This window comes from Chrysochloris asiatica, unplaced genomic scaffold (assembly GCF_000296735.1).
Source record: "Chrysochloris asiatica unplaced genomic scaffold, ChrAsi1.0 scaffold00058, whole genome shotgun sequence".
NCBI lineage: Eukaryota > Metazoa > Chordata > Mammalia > Afrosoricida > Chrysochloridae > Chrysochloris > Chrysochloris asiatica.
In genome coordinates, this window is record NW_006408576.1 from 16,536,499 (window position 1) to 16,559,512 (window position 23,014).

Sequence of the window (23,014 nt, forward strand, 5' to 3'; positions counted from 1 at the left end):
CTGTAAAATTCACCTTGATACATAAGAATTAGTCTATATATTCATATAAGTAAATTACTTATATATTGTCAGGAAGGACCTGACTGGAGAATAATATCATGTTTGGTAAAGTGGTTGCTGTTGTTGTTGTTATGTGCCGGGAGTCAGTTCTGACTCATAGTGACCCTATACGGCGTTTCCGAGGCTGTAAGTCTTTACGGGAGGAGAAAACTTCATCTTTCTCCCACAGAACAGCTGGTAGTTTCGAACTGTTGACCATGAGATTAGCAGCCCTATTCATAACCACTACATTACCAGAGCTTCTTTTGGTAAAGTGGAGGGTCTGAGAAAAAGAGGAAAGCCCCCAATGAGATGGACTGGCACAGTGGCAGCAACAAAGGATTGTGAGGTTGGCCCAGGACTGGGCAGTGTTTCATTTTGTTGTGCACAGGGTCACTGTGTGTTTGTACCAACTCAATGACACCTCACAACAACAACAAAATCACTGAAAACATGAGTAAAATATATCTGGAAATAAAAATAAAATGAGGTTAGTTATGTATAAGTACTATATGCGCTGTGTAGTTAAAGGGCAGGCTCACAGGTGTCAAGAGACAGGCCTAACAGCGCCACAAATCACAGCTTTGTGATTTTTAGTTTAAATGAACAAACAAAAAAACCTGATGCCATTGATTCCAACTAAAGGCTGTCATCTTAAGAAGCAGATTGCCTGGGCTTTCTTCCAGGCATTTGCACCATCAGGAACTTGATCTTAAGTAACACCACCTTCACACTACATTTAATTCAGAGTATTAAATGAGATAATCCAGGTAAAGTGCTTAATCTAATGCATGGTACACAACATATAATAATAATAATAATACTCTCATTGCCACGGAGTCAATTCCAAGTGATAGCAACCTTATATAGGGTTTCTGGATATGTAAATCTTCATGAGAGCAGATAGCCTCAGCGTCATCTTTCTACCACTAAGTAGCTGGTGGGTTTGCGCTACCGACTTTGTGGTTAGCAGCCCAACATCTAACTCACAAGGCCAGGCCACCAAGATGCCTGCAGGGCAGGTAATTATTTATTATGGTCCTTGGAGCCTAATTTCTCTATTCTGTGATGTAGGTAAGCACTGGATTTGCTAACTGACAGATCGGTGGTTCAAACCTACCAGTCTGCTCCTTAGAAACCCTATACAGGGTCACTATTAGTCAAAACCAACCTGAAAGCACTTAACAACAACAAACAATGCAAAGGCTTTCAACTATGTGGATCATGACAAACTATGGCTAATACTGTGAAGAGTGGGCATTCCAGCACACTTAATGAATCGTGCTCATGAAACACCTGTCTGTACACAACCAAGAGACAGCTGTTAGAACAGAACAAGGGTTAGTGAATGGTTTAAAATCAGGAAAGGTGTGTATACAGGTTGTATTCTTTCACCATACTGCCTCAATCTTCAGGCTGAGCAAATAATCCAAGAACCTGGATTATATGAAGAACATGGCATCCAGGATTAGAAGAAGGCTCATAAAACTGCAATGTGCAGATGATACAACCTTGCTTGCTGAAAGTAAAGAGGGCTTAAAATACTAATGTAGAGCACTGACTTTGAGGGTTGGAAATGTAAAGGTAGACATTTTGTAGCAAGGAGGGGAGTGATTGACTTTGCAGTCCAGGAGCAGAGGGCCCTGGGACCTTCAAGGGAGAAGAGCAGAGAGCAGGACCCTACCCAGAGAAGCAGTGATGCCTGAGATGGAGGCAGAGACAATGACATGGAGAGATGGAGCAGTTGGAGACTTTAGACACAGAGAGGGAGAGGGGCTGTGGGAAGACTTGCAGGGTATACCCTTTGGTTGGCTGATGATGAATAGAGGGGACTGTTAACCATTGCAATGAAACAATATACGATAGAATGAATGTAAAGCTAATTTTCTCCCATGTAAACTATCAACATAATTCACAATAAAACATTAAAAATACATATATACTGATGTAGATCAAAGACTATAGTCTTCAGTATGGATTTCACCTCAATAAGAAAAGGAAAAAATCTTCACAATTTGGATCAATAAACAACATCATGAAAAATGATGAAAAGACTGAAATTGTCACAGACTTCATTTTGCTTGGATCCACAGGCAACATTCAAGGAAGCAGCAGTCAAGAACTCAAATGACATATTACATTAAGAAAATCTGCTGCACAATAAATTTTTAAAGTGTTCAAGTGAAGCTTGAAAGCTGGAGGACTAAGGTGCACCTGACCCAAGCCATGGTATTTTCAATAGCCTCATATACATGTGAAAGTTGGATAATGAGTAAGGAAGACGGTAGAAGAATTGATGCATTTGAGTTACAGAGTTGGAGAAGAATATAGAAAATACCATGAACTGCTGGAAGAATACACAGATCTGTGTTAGAAGTATAGCTAGAATGCTCCTTAGAAGCCAGGATGGCCAGACTTTGTCTCTCATACTTTGGATGTGCTATCATGGAGAAGGACATCATACATGTTAGAGCGGAGGGTCAGAGAAAAAAGACAAAGGCCCCTAATGAAACAGATCAGCACAGTAGCAGTAGCAACGGGCTCAAACTTAACAATTGTGAGGAAGGTGCAGGACCAGGCAGTGTTTCGTTCTGTTGTGCACAGAGCTGCTATGAGTTGCAACCGACTGGAAGGCTGTTGTAGCAATGTGGCAACAACTGTTAGCTGACATAGGCAATCAAAATTTAATCTATGTGTACTGAACACTAATGTGCCTGCACTAGCATACTAACAAAAGAAACATTTTGTTGTTCCTGTTAACTGCTGTTGAGTCATTTCCAAGTCATACAGACCCTGTATAGTTTCTGAGTCTGTAAATACTTGTGGGAGCAGAAAGCCTCATTTTTCTCCCATGGAGCAGCTGGTGGGCTCGAACCGCTAACCTGTGATTTGCAGCTCAGTGTTTATCCTACAGATAAATGTAAACATTTTATCCATGTTTACAACCAAAGAATGAAATTTCTCTATGAAAATTATTCTTTTCAAGGTAATATGATGCTTCTCAAATTTCTCCATCCCATGTATTTCTCAATCCAAATATCATTTGATTCATTCAGAAACACCCATTACTGTCTATTCTGTGCCATACAATTGTCAAGAAGCAAGGAATGCTGTAAAATTTAAGAAAGTCTGTAAGTTTCAAAGGCTATTTCGGAATATAAGTATTAAAGTAGTATATAATAGATATAGAATGCTAGTGACTCAGTGGTTACAGCACTCACTTGCTAACAAGGTCAACCGTTTGAATCCAACAACTGTTTCAAAGAAGAAAAGACTGGCCATCTTACAGCCATCTTAAATCTGATGGGGGCAGTTCTACTCTGTCCTATAGGGTCACTATGAGTGAGAACGGAATCAAAAGGTACTCACCACCACCACCATATAATGGATATAATCTAATAAAATCTTGGAGTGTGGGATATGCCTGGTAACAAAAAACTCCCTTACGTAATTGATGGCCTTTATTTTAAGAATTGAAGAATGAAGGTGAGAGAGGTGAAGATGGCTACAGAATACCTGTGGAAAGGTGAAAATAGGAGGGAAAAGAAATGAGATGGGGCTGGAGAGCCATATGAACGATGTCTGAAATGTAAGTCAGGTTCTATATATAGAATTGTGACCAATGAAAAAGGAAGACCAACAAAGAATTAATACATTCATTTTGTGGTATTGGCAAAGAATACTGACTATACCAAGAGAAGGAAAGAAATCATCTTAGAAGAAGCTAGGATAGTGCTTAGAAATTAGTAAGGTTGAGGCTTTGTCTCATCCACTTTGGACGCATCATCAGGAAGGACCAGCCACTGAAGAACAACACACTTGGTAAAGTAAGAGGTTCAATGCAAAAGAGGGAGCCCCTCAGTGAGACACACTGACACAAGCACAGCAACAACTGTGAGGTCGGAGCAGCAGCACGCCACGTTCCTGTTCTACATGAGGTCACTATGAGTCAGAGCTGACTTGACAGCAACTAACCACCTAACAATGTCCCTTTGCCCTGTTTTTCCTTAGAAATCAATTCAATATCCAAAGACCATTTGTTATTACTCAAAAACCGAACCATTACTCTAAAAGAAGTTCATTTATTGCTTTTCTGCCTATGACATCTATCTATACTAATCCACCCTAAATGCTATGGAAAACATTTTTTTTTTTTTAAATTCGGTAACAACCAGCAGTCTAAATACTAAAGGGATAGAACATGCAGTTGGCAAATCCAATGGAAAGAAGGAAATACTTTAAATGATCTAAAAAGTAGACTTAAAGTCATTAAGTTGACTAGAAAATTACTGTCTTCAAAAAACAAGAAACTTATAATAGGACAGACTATCAGGAAAATAGTCCTATAAATGTGTGCAGATGTTTAGGAAAAGACAAGGTGTGTGCAGATGTTTAGGATAATACAAGGAGGCTTCAAAAAGTCTGTGGAAAAATGAAATGGGCTGCTGGCCATACCACCCTGAATGCACCTGATCTCATCTGATCTCAGAAGCTATGCAAGGCAGGGCCTGGTTAGTACTTGGATAGGGAAAATGGAATTAAAAGACAATGAAATTTTCCCATGAACTTTTTGAAGGAGTGGCTGGTGGGTTTGAACCACCAACTTGTGACTAGCTGTCCAGTGCTGATACTACAGTGTCACACTAGGACTCACAAGTATTCATTCATAGAGTACTACTATGTGTCATTCTCTTCTCTCTCATTTTATCTTTACTGCAAGACAGTACAACTTTCCACTTACCCTAATACTTTCATTCAAGTTCACTCCTAACCGCAGCAAAGGATATTCAAAAAGCAGTGTTATATCTAGAGGGTTCCTCAACTCAGCCCAACTTATACTACAGACAATACATCAGATAACAGGAACTTTAAAGCATCAAGGTTGTGAATACAATTTTTTCCAGACCCTGCAGTGGGTCTTTACTTTACTCAGAGTAAAAGTCTGAGTCCTTACAATGATCCTCAAAGAGTCATATATAAATACACCCTCTGCTCTCTGATTTCTCTGGTAGTGTAGTGGTTACAAATGAGGCTGCTAACCTCAGGGTCAGCAATTCGAAATCACCAGCTGTTCTGCCAGAGAAAGATGAGGCTTTCTGCTCCCGTAAAGATTTACAGCCTCGGAAACCCTGTACAGGTTCGCTATGAGTTGGAACTGACTCCACGGCATATAATCACCGTAACTACCACTGTTCTCCTTCATAGAATAGCCTCTAGCCACACCAGTTTCATGTTCCTACCGTAACCACCACTGTTCTCCTTCATAGAATAGCCTCTAGTCACACCAGTTCCATGTTCCTCGAACATTCCAGGCACTCTGTGTCCTCAGGTCCTTTGTCCAACTGACCCTGTAGCCTGGAAACTCTTTACCTATACAATTTGCTTACTTCCTTCAAGGCTATCCTTAGCTCTCACCTTCTAAATAAAGACTATCCTGTCTACCTCACAATGTGGAACTGTCCTTCCTTTCCTCTATTCCTCTTTTCCCATAGCATCTTTGTTACCTTTTAACAATTGTGTAACTACTCATTATATGCAGAGGCTTTAAAAAGTTTGTGGAAAAACTGAATTTTTCCGTGAACTTGTTGAAGACCCCTTACATGTAATGCTTACTATTCATCACTCCCTGTGAGAATGTAAGCTAGAGGGGTAGGATCTTTGCTTTGTCCAGGGATGTAGCCAATCTCCTACAACAGTAACTGACTGGTAATAGGTGCTCAATAACTATTTCCTGAATAAATGACTTTCAAGCTTTCTTCCATTAATTTCTCTCAAAGCTTTGTCATTGTCCAGTAGTAATGACAAAACAAATAAGTAGCAATCTATATAAAGTTGTTTTTAAAGTCAAACATATTTAACATTTTCTTTTTTTGTTGTTCATTACCTTTGTAAAAAATTAACAAGGAATCTAGATTCCTAAAGAATTATTTACTTTATTCTAAGGTACTTTCAGGATCAGGTCTACTTTTGTCATTTTCCCAAAGGCAACAAACAAAAATAAACTTTAAAAACTGGAAATACGCATTTAATTTTCCACGTTACACCTAATTCCAGACACCCTTGTTCATGGTTTACAGGCTTAGTCTTCGCAGTAAACTTGGAAGATAGATTAATGTTGCTTATTTTTATCCAGGTGATTTCCATTTTAGGCTATATAATCCACACCCCCACTCCTGTCCCCCAGGACAAACCTGCTTAGTTTTCTCTTTTATATGGAGGATTATCAAGTGATTTTGCAAAGAAATACAGACTAGGCTAGTTAAGAAAAAAAGATAAAGATACTGACACAAATCTTAAAAGAAACAATAATTATACACGGAAAGCAATTTAATAAATTCTGAATGATGAAAACATCAACACCTACATGAAAGCCCATCACCAAGATATAATTTCATTAAGACATTGAACTTTATGTGAAAGAAACACCAAAACAGTATACACGGAACAGTATCCGAAACAATACACTATTTCCGGTATTTCAAAACTTGAATTACGAGAAAAATTATTATCTAGAAAAATTAGTATTTTGACAACTTTATCACAATGTAAATAGTGTCCAATTATGCAGGCTATTCAAGTTCACAATGAAGTGTACATGAAGAAGAAACATGCTTGTGGCATAACTGGTGCCAAGTATGAGAGAGAGGCTGAATAGTAAAGGCAAGAGTAAAGAGGTTAGTGAGAGCCCAAACACTCTAGAGATGTCTAGAAGAGATACAATTTAGCTTTTGAAAACTTAAGTGCCTTTGAGTCAGCTCTAACTCATAGTGAGACTGTACAGGGTTTCCAAGGAGCAGCTGGTGGATTTGAACCACTAACCTTGTGGTTTACAGTCCAGTGTTTATCCTACAGTGTCACACCAGGACTCCGAATCTAATATAACTGAGTAGAAGGAAGGAGTATCATAAGATATGATGTCTTGTTATGAACATGCTTTAATTACAAAAATCCCCTTACTTGAATCATTCAAAAGTTTTGAATTCAGCTAACAATGATAAACTAGATGTCTACATAGTTTATTCAGCAAATAGCTATTTCAATGAAATGGAAAATGACTACCACACTGAAGCTCCCTTCAAACTTAATGAATCGCTTTAAAAAAAATCCGAATGCTGTTGTTAATGTCGTCGAGTCGGGTATGACTCGTACTGACCCTGTATAGGGTTTACAAGGAGCGGCTGGTAGATTTGAACCACAAACCTTGTGGGTAGCATACCAGTGCTTATCCAACAGGACCACACAAGGACTCAGACTATAGCAACAAAATACAGTAGTATTATTCTGACCACACCATTCTGAGCAAGAGCCTGCCCAAGTAGTGTCAAAACAAAAATTAAACATTATCTTCATGAAAACGACATAAATTGATCTTTAAAAAATCTCTTTCATTGTTTAAAAGGCTTACTAAAAAAGACCACAAATAATGTTTTAAATAAAAATACTTCACTGGTTGTCTAAATGCTGTAAAAAAAAAAAAAAAAAAAAGGACAGATAATCTTTATCTTTAGTTTTTATTTTACTCTCTTTCTTTTTACTAAATGTGTGTTAACAAAAACATAAAAAAACACCCTCAAATGATCTAGACAAAAGCTTTTAGCTCAACACATAATTGCAACAAAATTACAATAATTGTACCAATTAAAATAATCTTGAATGAACAGTATGTCATCTTAATGTTCCAATGGTTTATAGAGGGATCTACTTAATTAGCTGAAATTGCTTTCTAGTGTTAGTATCAAATGTCATTTGTTAAAAGTTGAACAATTTAGAAAATAATTTAACAAAGCAATTTTTCCAAACACTAAGAACCAACATTTTCTTTTTCAGCTGAATAAAGCAAGCAGATGTGTCATCAAATTGCTATAAAATAAATGAGGCTTTTTATGGATAAAAAATAATAAATTTTACTACTTGCGTTAAAAATACTATTTTCTGATTGTTTTTACTAAATCAGATTTCTTTAATAAAATAAATGAATATCAATTATATCCTGCTGCTTTCTGGCTGCTGTAAATAATTTTTTTTTATTATTCAAATGACAAGCAAGGGCATCAAAGAACTCAACTATGGATATCTAAAAACAGTGCTATCTAAATTATTCTAACATAAACCAATAAATTATCTTTCTATAGTCTTCATCCCAAATCATCTTATAATATTTATTATTTTTAAAGTTAATTTCTTATGTTGTTCTTGTTGCTAAGTGCCATCAAGTTTGTTCAGACTCATAATGGCCCTGCATAGGGCTTCTAAGGAGTTGCTGGTGGGTTTGAACTGCCAACCTGTGAACTGAAGTCTAGTGCTTATCTTACAGCATGTCACACCATGAAGTCTCAAAAATTGATCTTCTTCTCTTTCTTAGACTAGTTAGAAAATAATCTTTGTAAGTATTTGTACCATATCTCAAAACAAAGCCACTGTCATTGAGTCAAATGGGACCACAGCCACTTCAGAGCACCCTTACAGAACAGAGCAGAACTGCCCCTTAGGGTTTTCAAGGCTATCATTTTTATGGACACAGACTGTCACATTCTTCTTCCATTGTAGCACTAAGACATAATTATCTCTCAAAAAAAAGTCCAGAAAAAGGCATTTAAAAATCATCTTGAATCCAACACACATGTATGAGATAGACCAATTAGGTGAAGAAGTCAAAAAGGATGCGGTAGTTTAACGGTAAAACGAAGTTTGCGTAACTGATTATACCCCTAACATATAATATTCCATATTTACTTGAACAAAATAAAATGTTCCCTATAAAACTGTACTCTTTTTAAAAAAATTGTGGTTTAGGTGAAAGTGCACAGTAATTTCCATTCAATAATTTATACACACAAAATTTATATTTTGTTTCCTAACATTAGTCAATCCCCTTATAACAACAGTACTCTTCCCACTTTCTCTTTGGGTTCCCTATTTCCATTTGTTCTTATTTCCTGCCCTTTCTTGCTTTCTAAACTTTTTGTGGAGGCAAATCCAGCCAGCTCTTTTAGCGTCAGCTGGTTGATTGTTCTGAGTAGCACATTCCACATGGGAGTTACTGTTCACTTCATAAGCCTGTCTACTGCTTAGCTGGGGAGCGTGGTATACCTCTGTAGGATAAGCACTGGACTGAGAATTACAAGGTTGACAGTTCAAGTTCACCAGCCATTCCATGAGAGACTGATGAGGCTTTCTGCCCTTGGAAAGATTTACAGCCCCGGAAACCCTATACAGGGTTGTTATGAGTCGGAACCAACTCAACAGCACACAACCACCACCACCACATCTGGATAAAAGGTTTACAGATATTCTTTGTATTATTTTTATTACTGCAATTTGTATTTAAGTTGAAAAGTAGTTTCAAGTAAAAATTTTAATGAAAAAAAATATTAAGTTCTGCAAAGGCAAAGTTGTTTTAAGCATTGCCTCCCTGGCCTGCCCCTGCAACGCATCTAATGACAAAGAACAATTATATAATCCTAGACTTATAATGGAAATTTACACGAAATACATGTTAAGTGAAGAAAATTAACTGTAGAAAATAAACAAAAATCAAGAGAAGTAATTAAACCTCTTAGTAGCTTTTAAGAACAGAAGAGGTAAGGTTTCAGGATGACATGCTATATTCAAATTAAAACATCTAAAAGGAGATTCAAATTACTCTTCATTCATTTTTAATCTGTTGCCTTCCTGCCACCATTCAAGGGGGGGGGGGGAAATTTAAACACAGAACTCCAATACTATTGTTTTCCAATTTAAAACACTTCCCAATGATAAATTAGAAGATAAGATTTATACAAACAGGATTAGTATTTTCTACATAGTTTCGCAAAATGTGGAAAGATTAATTTTCTGCAAAGAAACTTGACAGTAGTGGGTTGTGGATTTGTTTGTTTTTTCAATAGAACTAGGTTTGCATAAATGTAGGATGACTAAATGGTACAAATGGTCAACATGCTCAACTGCTAAAGGTTGGAGATTCTAGTCTACCAAGAAGTGCTTGAAAAGGCCTGAGAAAGCCTATTGCCCTAATTTACAACAATGGATTATCTACTATAATAACAAAAGCACAAGGACTATAAGACAAAATAAATAAATGGGACCTCATAATAATTTAAAACTTGAGTTCATCAAGACTTTACCAAAAAAGTTAAATTAACAGTAAAAAAAAACAACTACCAACTGGAAGAAAAACTTTGGAAACCATCTACCTGTCAGGAATCAAATAACCAAAATACGTTATTAAAAAGTCTACTGAGCACAATTCTGCTGCCTGAAATACATGGGGTTGCCATAAGTCACAGTCAACTTGATGGCAACTGTTTTTAGTTTTTAATGTATATATGCACAATGATTTTCAATTAAATGTGACATGCAAGTAAAGTTACAAAAATAACGTGAGTCTAAGTTTTTTTGTTGTTGTTGTCAAGCACTGTCAAGTCGGTTCAGACTCATAGCTACCCTGTGTAGGGTTTCTGAGGAGCAGTTGGTGGGTTTGAACTGCCAACCTTGTGGTTTGAAGTCCAGTGCTGACCTTATACAGTGCCACACCAGAAATCCACAGTCTTAGATATACTTATTGAAATGAAGTCCATAAGTAAAAATCTTAACAAAGCCAAAAATTACTGAACAATTACTATGTAAAACAAAAGAAAAGATCAGAGAGGAAACTACTTTTTAATATGTACAGGGTGGTGGTGATGGTTGTGTGCCATACTGAATTGGTTTGATTTTCCAACTCATAGCAAACCTGCATAGGGCTTCTCAGGCTGTATATCTTCACAGGAGCAGTCTTCTTTTTCTCAGGCAGAGCAGCTGATAGATTTGAACTGTTGACCTTTAGCAAGCCAGCTCATAATCCACTACCCTATCAGGGCTCTCGGGAGTCCTGGTGTGGTGCTGTGGGTTAATGTGCTGGACTTGCAAGGTCAGTTTGAACTGCAAGGTCGGCACTTATCAACCAGGACTCCTAGTACATGTTGTTAGGTGTCATTGAGTTTGTACTGACTCATAGTGACCTTATACACAGCAGAATGAAACACTGCCCAATCCTGGGCCAACCTCACTATTGTTGCCATGCTTGAGCCCACTGATGCTGCCACTTGGCCAATCCATCTCGTTGAAGGTCTTCCTCCTTTTCTCTGACCCCCCACCTTACCAAACATGATATCCTTCTCCAGAGAATGGTCCCTCCTGACAATATGTCTGAAGTATGAGAGACAAAGTTTGGCCATCTTGGCATCCAAGGAGCACCCTGGCTGCACTTCTTCCAATACAGATCTGTTGGTTCTATGGGCAGCCCATGGCACTATAAATATTCTCCTCCAACACCATAACTCAAAAGCATCAATTCTTCAACAGTCTTCCTTATTCACTGTTCAACTTTCACATGCATGTGAGGTTACTGAAAATACCACGGCTTGGGTCAGGCACACCTTAGTCCTCAAGCTGACATCTTTGCTCTTCAACACTTTAAAAAGGTCTTGTGCAGCAGATTTGCCTAGTGCAATATGGCATTTGATTTCTTGACTGCTGCTTCCGTGAGTGTTAATAGTTGATCCAAGAAGAATCAGGTCCTTGACAACTTCAATCTTTTCTCCATTGATAAGAATGCTGTTTATTGGCCCAGTGGTGAGGATTTTTGTCTTCTTTACATTGAGATGCAATCCATACCGAAGGTTATAATTTTGTATTACTTTGTATTCTGTATACATATTTTAACATTTAGAAGTCTAGACAAATACTGGACTGCTAACTGCAAAACTGGCCATTCAAATCCACAAACTGCTACTTGGAAACCACATAAAGAGTCACTCCGACTTGGAACTGACTCAATGCCAACAACAATAACACGTACTACAGAGTCCTAGTGATTCTGAGCTAAACAATGAGCTGCTAACAGAAAGGTTGGTGGTTCAAACACACCAGCCACTCCATGGAAGAAAGATGAGGCTGTCTGCTCCCATAAACATTTAGTCTCAGAAACCCTAAGGAGCGGTCCTAGTTTGTCCCATTGAGTTGCTATGAGTCAGAACTGACTGAACGGCTTCTAAGGAGCATTCTGGCTGTACTTATTCCAAGGCAGATTTGTTTGTTCTGGTAATACCATGCTCAGGCCCATGTCAATCTTCATACTGGTATCTTTGCACTTTTGCAGCAGATCTGCTTAATGCAATACATTGTTTGATTTCTTGATTGCTATTTTCATGAGTACTGATTGTGGATCCAAGCAAAATGAAGTCACTGACAACTTCAAACTTTCCCCCATTTTTCATGATGTTATTCATTGGTCCAGTTGTGAGGATTTTTGTTTTCTTGACACTGTGGTGCCACCCGTACCGATATAACCTTTATCTTCATCGGTGCATATTTTAAGTCCTCTTCACTTCCAGGAAGCAAGGTTGTATCATTTGCATATCACAGGTTAATGAGACTTCCTCTGATCCTGATGCCATGTTCTTCTTCATATAATCCAGCTTCTCAGACTATGTGCTCAGAATATACATTGAATAAGTATGGTGTAAGAATACAACTTTGGTAGCATAGTGGTTACGAATTGTGCTGCGAACCTTAAGGTCAGCAGTTTGAAACTACCAGCTGTTCCGTGGGAGAAAGGTGAGGCTTTCTGCTCCTATAAAGACTTACAGCTTCAGAAACTCTATACAGGCTCGCTATGAGTCAGAACCGACTCCACAGCACATAACAACAACAAGAAGAAAGAATACAACTGTGGTGTATACCTTTTCTAATTTTACACTATTCAGTAACCCCTTGTTCAGTTCTAACAACTGGCTGTTGGACTAGGTACACATTCCTCATGAGCACAATTAAGTGTGCTGGCATACTCATCCTTTGCAAAGTTATCCATAATTTGTCATGATCCACAGTCAAAAGACTTTGCACTGTCAATAAAGCACAAGTAAGCATTTTTCTGGTATTCTCTGCTTCCAGCCAAGATCTATTTGAAGTCAGCAATGATATCCCTTGTTCCATGTCCTATTCTGAAACTGACTTAAATTTCCGGCAGATCCCTGTCAATGTACTGCTGCAACTGTTTTGTTTTTTGAATTATCTCCAGCAAATGTTTACTTCCATGTAATATTGCTTTATGTACAATTCCCACATTTATTTGGAATGGACACAAATATGAATCTCTTCCACTCAGTTGGCCAGATAACTGTATCAATTTTGTTGGAAGATTTCAATTTATATTCCATCAGTTCCTGGAGCCTTATTTTCCATCAATGTCCTCAGTGCAGCGTGGACAAGTACCAATGCATCTTGAGTGCATGTTTGATCAGTTTGTAACTGAAGTAGAAGCATTCAATTTGACCATCACCACCTTTAGTGGTTAGTGCATCATTTCGAATAATAGTGGTATTAACTGGTCTTCCTAGTAGGTGTATGAATTTTATACTATCACAGAAAGCACTGTACTTCAAGACAGATCTTGAAATGTTCTTTTTGACAATGAATGTGTTTTTCCCAGCATAGTAAACCATATGATTTTCAGATTCAAAATGGCCCATACCAGTCCATTTCAGCTCACTAATGCCTAGGATATCAATCTTCATGTATTCCATTTCATTGGTGACAACCTGCAATTTTCCTAGATTCATACTTCATATATTTCAGAAGCTTTCTGCTCCCGTAAAGATTTACAGCCTCAGAAAACAATTATTAATGGATGTTTGCGGTTGTTTCTCCTCATTTTGAGATATGCCCCATCAGTAAATGAAGGTCCCTAAAGCTTTGCTCCATTCATGTCCTTACAGACAACTCTAATTTGAGGCGGTAGCTCTTTCCTAGTAGCATTTTGAGTGCCTTCCAACTTGAGGGGCTCATCTTGGGGCACTGTTATCTGACAATGTGCAGCTGATATTCATAAGGTTTGTAGCGGCTAACCACTCACAAGTAGTCAGTCTGAAAGCTCCTATGAAACCAGTCTGTCATGGGTGATCATGTTGTTATTTAAAATACCAGTGGCAGGATTCCAGCATCACAGCATCATGTAAGTCACCACAGTACGACAAACTGAGTGGATGTTGTCACATATATACAAATAATAATGCAATATATATTCCACATGGTATGTTTACACATTAAAGCACTATTTCACATATACAGGTTAATATTTTACACTCTCATATTGTCCGTGAGAAATACATTGCTGTTATTTGTGGAGGTTTTCACATATATATAATAACAATATATTTTTTTCAAGAATAAAATGAGAGTGCCAAGTACTAACCTGTTTATGTTAAATGGCACTTTAATGTATAAATACACCATGGGAAAAACATCTCTCATCATATTGGTATGAATTATTAAGCAGCTAAAACTTATAAAATTTAGGATGGAGCTCTGTAAAATGATTATACGTATCTGGCAAGTATTCATAACTACCAACCACCTGTGTTAGAATACAAACATTTATTCATGAAATAAAAGACTATTTTACTAAACAACCAAGGAAGGAACCAATCACAGATCCAGTAATAAGAAGAGGATTTCTAAAATATCAAAGAGCAGCTGCAATTCAGGGAGTATTATGGTAAGTGTGCATCACTGCCACCTACTGGACCATATCCTTGATAGAACACATGCACACACTGCATTTAGCAAAAACTAGAAGAACACAACTGTGAATTAACGCAGCAAACAGTCCGTTAACTGCATTAAACACAAAAGGACTTATTCTTTTGTATGAAATCTAGTACTTAACAAATCTCTACTTCTGGTAAAAAAAAAAAAAAAAAAAAAGATTCCATTTTAAAACCGTGTTTTATTTATCTAGAAAACATTAAGTAAAACATGCATGAAAAACGAGGATTGGAAAACAAAGAAAACCATATTATGACAATACTCTAAGGGAAGAAAAATTAAAATGTCAAAGTTTAATATATGAGTTTATCTAGACTCAATACTTTGTTACATTTAGCTATCTCATTATACATTCTAAATAGCAGTTCTGGTTACATTCAATTTTATATACTTGTTTATAAAGTTCATTTGTATTATCTTTTTTTCTAGGAGATAGCTTATTTATAGTAGCAATAAAAACTTTAGAAGATATCAAAATATTCTTATAATATTGGATCATAACTATTTGTGAATTTGACAAAAAATTGACAACTATTAAAACGCACAAGGAGCTCTGGTAGCGTAGTGGTTACGAATCGGGCTGCGAACCTTAAGGTCAGTGGTTCGAAACTACCAGCCGCTCCGCGGGAGAAAGATGAGGCTTTCTACTCCCGTAAGGATTTACACCCTCGGAAACCCTGTACAGGGTCGCTATGGGTCGGCTCCGACTCGAAGGCACTTAACAACAACAACAACAATGGCACATCTTTCAAGAAAAAATTAACTATTTTTATCAGAAGTAGAAGTTTAAAAGTACTTCAAATACTGTACTATGAAAGAATAATAATTCCCTTACTGTTTAATGTAAAAAAATTAAATGTTTCAGCCAGTATTCACAATTTTTAGTTAGAAATCTTCCAGATAGAAAGCTATATAAAATATTTGCACTAATGACTTGGAATATGTAGCTTCTTTAATATATGAGGATCTGTAGTATACCAGATTAAATGGAAATAAATAATACTATAATGTGTGCATTCTACACATATAAATACATAAAACCAATACAACTAATAATTAGACATTATTTAGTACATAGGTTGCATACTAAAAAAGAAAGGGTATGTCCAAATAAAGCCATACAGTTTACATGGTAAAATATATACTTGTGATAATACAACTCCAAAGTCATCATGGAAAATAATTAGAATTATTTATTTAATTTAATCTGGAAACATATACTTTGTTCATATTCATATGTATTAATTTTGTTTAATATGCATTAATTTTTTATGAAATGCTAACTTAACCCAAAGAGAAAGTTAAATAGAAATAAGTCAGATAAATACCTTTCATATATGGTTTTTAATGTCATTTGGTCTGGAACACCTTCAGTCTCTTCCAAATACAATATGAGCCATGAAGTTCGGTACGGCCACTGTTCAGTAAGGTTGATCCAGCTAGCAAGCCGATCCCAATTGAAACTAATCTGATTGGCTCTCAGTAATCGTCCTTTAAGAAAAACAAAACATAAAAATGATTAGATGAGTACTACTATGTTAAACATTAGCAAATTCAGACACACAAAAAATAACTTCAAATCTGCAAAATTCAGCATTTAATTTATGCTACAAATTGGAACCCAGCATTTACATTGTTTCTATAATCCAAAGTGCTGTAAGATTTAGATACAATTCTGTTCAATTCTACAGTAATTTATGTAGGTTTGCATATGTGAAGTTTGTCATGGTCCTATCTATATACACTGCTTTTAGAATATAAACGCATACAAAAATTTTCCAGAATTTACTGTGCCAGATACTGTATACGTCAGACAGGAGAACACTGATTTACTCATAATGGGCCCCACGTATACTAGTTCAGTCTTTGGTTTTTATGGGTGAATGTGAACACTGGCACACTTCCATTTTTATGTACTACAGGCTGCCTATGCAAGTAACCTACCAAGTGAGTTACAGTGTGTTTCTAAACTTTATTATACATATGTTGTTGTTGTTGTTAAGTGCCATCAAGTCGGTTCTGACTCATATCGACTCTGTATAGGCTTTTCAAGGAGCGACTAGTGGGTTTGAACCACCAGCTTTGTAGTTAGCAGCCCAGTGATGATCCTACAGCACCACAGCTGTTCCATGGGAGAAAGATGAGGCTTTCTGCTCCCGTAAAGATTTACAGGGTCGCTAAGAGTCGGAACTGATTCCACGGCACATAACAACAACAACAAGGAGCTCTGGTAGCGTAGTGGTTACGAATCAGGCTGCGAACCGCAAGGTCAGCAGTTCAAAACTACCAGCCGCTCTGCAAAAGAAAGATGATGCTTTCTGCTCCCATAAAGATTTACAGCCTCGGAAACCCTGTACAGGGTCGTTATGGGTTGGAACTGACTCGACGGCACTCAACAACAACAACAATATACATATATATATTTATTTATAAAATAAAAACCTGTCTTTTTGTCCACTGCTGGGATTTTCTGCTACAAGTTTGGCAGTTTAAAGCCCACCAGTCACTACACAGGAGAAATATGACTTCCTGCTCACACAAAGATCTATAGCCTCAAAAACCCTATACAATGTCCCTATAAGTCAAACTTACTCGATAGCACTAACAACAACAGTTCATTGCATTAGGCAAAACTGCTGCACAAGACCTCTTTAAAGTGTTCAAGACGAAATACTTGAGTGTTAGAGGACTAAGATGTGCCTGACCCAAACCATGATATTTTCAATAGCCTCATGTGCATGTGAAAGTTGGGAAATGAATAATGTAAACTGTAGAAGGATTTATTCATCTGAGTTATAAATAAAGTTATCTGTTGGAAAAGAATATTAAAAGTACCATGGACTGCCAGAAGACCAAACAAATCTATGTTGGAAGATATACACCAGAATGCTCCTTAGAAGCCAGGAAGGCAAGAGTTCATCTCTCACCATTTGGACATATTATTAGCATGGACCAGTCCTAGAGAAGAACATCATGCTTGGTAAAGTGGAGGGTTAGCGAAAAAGAGGAAACTCCCCAACAAGATGGATTTAGCACAATGGCAAGATAGATTTGACACAAGGGCAGCAGGAATGGGCTCAAGTACAACAATAATTTTGAGGATGGCACAGTACCAGGCAGTATTGTGCTCTGTTGTGCACAGGGTTGCTATGCATTGGAACTGACCTAACAACAAAAAATATATATATTTGCCTGAATATATCTGAGCTGAATCCATAGTCCCTATCATGAAGGTGTGGTCTGTAAGGCATACAATGTACTAACCAGCTACCCAGTATCTCCCTTTTGTTTCCCAAACTTCAACCATACTGGCCTCCAGCTGTTCATACAATCCTATTTCAGGGTCTCTATACTTACTGTTCCTTCTGCTTAGAATGCTTTTGTCAAGATATTTATAAGTATTAGTTATCACTTCAATCAGTTTTCTTATATATTCAGTAATATCCTAAACACTGTTCTGGGTACTGAAGAAATTACAATATAATATACAAGACAAACAAAATCTCTTGCCTATGTGGTTCTTATATTCCACTGATCATACAAAAAAATAAGCAGGTAAATAATATGGAGCATAAGAAGGTGGTAAGCTCTATGTAGTAAAATAAAACAGAGAACAGATCAAGGTGTGCCAGAGAGAGAGCCATAATTTTATATAAGATAGTGAGGGAAGGTCTCATTGAAAAGCTAATATTTAAGCAAAAACATACAGCAGGTGAGAAAACCCATTACGCATACATGCAAAGAAGGGTCATTACAGGCAGAAGAAGTAACAAGTGCAGAGGCCCTGAAGTAGTAGCACACCTGGAATTTTCAGCAAACAGCAAAGAAAGCAGTACGGGATGAAGGAGAGGCGCAGATCAGGTCTGAGGTGGGAAGCAGGAGTGAAGAGAGACTGCTCATAAAGAGACTTGTAGGTAACATAGGTATTTATTTGACCACATTTGGAGTACAAAAATAACATGACTGACTTCTACTTTAAAAGGCTGACAGTGGCTACTTTATGAGGAGAGAATAGGACAAGAGAAGGGAAATCAGCTAGAAGGTTATTGTAATAATTAATGCAAGTGAGATGTAATTGTGTGTTAGAGTAGAAATGGTCTGATTCTGTAAATCTTCTGAAGATTGTTGTTAGTTACTACTGACAGTCAGCTAACAGACTAGCGTTGGTGTATAAAATGAAGAAAGGCTTCTAGATTTTTAGCTCAAGGAACTTAGAAAAATACTTCGATTAACTGAGATGGGAAAGACCATGAGTGGAGTAAGTTTGGGACATGGTAAGTTTCAGAAATATGCTAGATACCATTAGATGTAGAGGCAACTAGACAGCTATAAGGCTGACACAGACATATGGCATTCTTCAACATATAAGGGGTACTGAAAACTTTGAGACTAAATGGGATCATAAAGGGAACAAGTCTAAAAGAAAAGGAACGATCCAAGGACTAAGAGTCAAAAGCATTCCAATGCTAAATGACAATAGTAGAAAAGGAATAATCAACAGTGTGGTAGAAGGAAAATTTAGTGAGTGTGACATTATGAAAGCCAAATATATTATTTTCAACAAATGGAGTGTTCAACATATTGTCAAATGCTGCTATAAGACGAGGACAAAGAATTGGCCACTGAATTTTATAACATGGAAGTTATCTTGAAAACAGAGTTTAGTTGAAGTACTGATGACAAAGGTTATTGGAGTAGTTATAAGAAGGACTAGAGGGAGAAGAATTTGAGTCACAGGGATAGACATATTTTTCAAGGTGTTTTGCTGATCAATAAGACAATATTTAAAGTTGGAGTCAAAATAGGTTTTATGGTTTAGCCCCTAGACCGGAGAAACAATACGTTTGTGGGTTTATGGAAATAATTTCAAATTAGTTTGGGGAGGAGGAAGTAAAATCTTCTTTTCACTGTTAAATTTTTAATGGCATTTATCATTGCTGTTGTTAAGTGTTGTCGAGTTGGTTCCGACCCATAGTGACTCTATATAAGGTTTCCAAGAAAAAGTTGGTGAGCTTGAACCACTGACACTGCACTGTGACATGTTAAGTTTCAGAAATATGCTAGATAACCATTAGATGTAGACATTAACCCACAGCACATAACCCACAGCACCATACCAGGACTCCTATTTACCATTATATGACATTATATATTTTTGTCTCTTAACAGGGCAAAGACTATATCTTGCTCTCTGCTTTATCTTTACAATACATTGAGCAATATATGGTATATATATTAGACACTCAGTATACATTTGTTGTTGTTGTTGTTAAGTGCCGTCGAGTCGTTTCCGACCCATAGCGACCCTGTGCAGGGTTTCTGAGGCTGTAAATCTTTACGGGAGCAGAACGCCTCATCTTTTTCCCGCAGAACATATGGTAGTTTAGAACTGCTGGCCTTAAGGTCCACATCCCAATTCGTAACCACTACGCTACCAGAGCTCCTTATACATTTGTTAGATGAGTACATAAATGCTATTGATAGTACACTTAAACATTTCCATTATAGTACATAAGAAAATTAGGTCTAGGGCCTCATTTAGAGGAATTTAATGGCAAGCAATCCCATTTACAATATGATTCTAGAGAATGAGCCACAACGTTAATATTAAAACACAATTCCGCTACAATGATCCTAACAGAATTAATATTAGTCAATATTATCTAGCACCAATCAACAGCATCCAAAGAAAATGACATAGATTTCACAAAATAAATCACAAGTACCTATATGACTGTCTCAAGACAATAATTAGCAAGTAACTAATGGTAGTAGAAAACCACAATCATTACTGTGGGAAATTTTCATGTAAGGAATTCAGTTGTAGGATAATAAACCTAAATTGCATTGCCAATATTTCTTTTTCAAAATATTGCATGAAACTAAAAAAGAATGTTGTAGTTGTTAAGTGCCATTGAGTCAGTTCTGACTCATAGAAACCCTGTATGGGGTTTCCCAGGAATGGCTGGTGAATTTGAACTGCCTATTTTGCAATTCAAACCAATCTTGTGGTCCAATGCATTATCTCATGGTGCCACAAAAATCTGAATTTCAACATTTTAAATGGTAGGTCAGTTATACTCAGCTGTACACGTTAGCATAAAATTATTTTTAGACAAGAGAGAAAATTTACACCTGAGATGAAATGATAAATTTGAAAGATCATTATGATTTAAAATAACAGTGTACAATTGCTGGCTGATTTTCGGTGTTAGATACACTACATACAAATCAAATTAGTATGAACAATGTAAATATACAAATACACTGTATTCAATTGTGTCTGAAAATAAACTGCTTCGCTAATGTCAAAGCTTTGTATTTATTCCAAAACAGTAAGAAGCAAGAGTTACCAGTCAGAGAAACAATATTCAGTAATCTTCTCATGGTCTGAGGGCTTATGTCACTGAACCAGTCCTCAGTGACCAACAGCTTCGTCAGATCGAAAGACATCTGCCGAGTAATCGTCCGCTGCATCTGTCTTCTTCGGTAAGTGTCCTAAAGTCATACATTATCAAAAGAATTATATTTTTTTCAGCCTAAGAAATTAAGCCTTTTAAAGAAGTTAATATAATTCTACTAACATACAAAAGAATCTGAATTTTTAATAAAATAGTATGACTATTCCATTTTCTAGAGGCAGAATACTTACAGAAAAGCAATTATAAAGTAAGATTAGTATCAACTGCATCAAATACTGTGATCTAGCTTCCTAAGTATATTTAGATTTATAGTTACACAGGTAAAAAAGGCTCAATGGCTCTAAAATTGTAAGTAAACAGTATTGTAAAAAGAGATCTGTATGTCAAACTCTCAATGGAATTCTTTAGATATAGGAACTCCGAAATAATAAAAAAGCAAACGTGTATGGCTTTAAGGATTCATCATGTTAAGTTTTAGATTATTTCAAAGTGTGTGGCAATTATGCAAAAAGCATGGGGTATTCTAACTTCAGACTTATGGAAGAATTAAAGGTATTTTATTGGGCAGGTGGGATAGGGGATCCCATGTAATGAAGAAGGAGAAACAGGCAAAACAAAGATGTCTGTGGTCACAATGCAAGTGAAAGATGGAAAACACTATAGGGAAGTCCAAGTGTGCAGACACTCAGGAAAGAAATTCAAAAAAGTAAACTATGCCTTCCTTTTAATGCAGTTGTTGTTAGGGCCATCAAGTTGGTTCCAACCCACAGAGGCCCTGTATAGGACTTCCAAGGAGCGGCTTTGTGGCTCAAACCAACTTTGCAGTGCAGCAAATTAATAAGCATTTTATCTTTCAAAATATTAACTTTGCATCTTTATTAATATAAGAAAGATACATAAAATCAAGTTACCAAAATGCTACTTAAGATGCATTTTATAAAAGAAAGCAACATTAGTAAATTGAATGGCTGTTGTTAGGTGCCAGGGAGTCAGTCCCAACTCATAGTGACCCAACATGTACAACAGAAAGAAACACTGCCTGGGTCTGCACCTCCCTTACAGTCACTTCTACGCTTCAATCCATCGTTTTCATCCCTGTGGCAACTCATCTCGTTCAGGGTCTTTAATGAGAGTAAACCAGAAAAACAAACAAACAAGATCAATGCTTGTTGCTGCTTAAGTTCCCACTCACAGAGATCTTGTATAATAGGGCTTTCCAGGAGTGGCTGGTGGGTTTGAACTGCCAAAATTACCTTTAGAAGTTCTGTGCCTACCTTACAGCGCCACACCACTAGATGACACCAATATTATAACTCACCTGCAAGTGGTGCTGTAAAATAAACACTGAACTGCTAACTGTAAGACTGGTGATTCAAAGCCATCAGCTGCTCCACCTCGCCGACACTTAACAAGAAAGTAACTGCTAGGTTAATGGTTCAAACCAACCAGCTGCAGTTTGGAAACACTAGTCAAGGTTGTTATGAATCGGAACCACTTGATGGCACTTAATAACAATAACATCAACAATCAGCAGTGGACATTTTCCTGTCTTATAATATTGCCTTCTATCCAAAAAGAGGGTTCGGGGTGCAATAGGATAGGGATAACTAAAGAGTTTGAAAAAGAAAACCCAAGGTAGCTTGGAAGGGCACAAAATTACTATGTGGGTATAGAAAAATAAAGAACACATGTCACGAACATTAGGTAGGGAGGAAGGCCAACAGGAAGAGAAATCAAGGAGTTACTCTGGCACTTCAAACTTCTTTATCTCCTACAAGTATGGTTGTTGTTGTTAGGTGCCATTGAGTCGGTACCAACTCATAGCGGCCCTATGCACAACAGAACAAATCACTGCCTGATTCTGGGCCAACCTGACTATTTTGCCATGCTTGAGCCCACTGATACTGTCACTTTGCCAACCCATCTAGCTGGGGGTCTGCCTCTTTTTATCTGACCCTCCACCTTAC

General features: G+C 37.1%; 1 protein-coding gene across 1 annotated transcript in view; it reads right to left on the minus strand.

Annotated features, from left to right (window-relative positions):
• The window catches only part of KIDINS220 (kinase D-interacting substrate, 220kDa), a 151,173-nt gene that overhangs the window by 50,752 nt on the left and 77,407 nt on the right, over positions 1-23,014 (minus strand). Inside the window, exons 18-19 of the mRNA XM_006864003.1 lie at positions 20,979-21,123; positions 15,954-16,116 (exon numbers count right to left, since the gene is read on the minus strand). Of these exons, the coding sequence (XP_006864065.1) occupies positions 15,954-16,116; positions 20,979-21,123 (308 nt within the window). The remainder of the gene's footprint in view (positions 1-15,953; positions 16,117-20,978; positions 21,124-23,014) is intronic.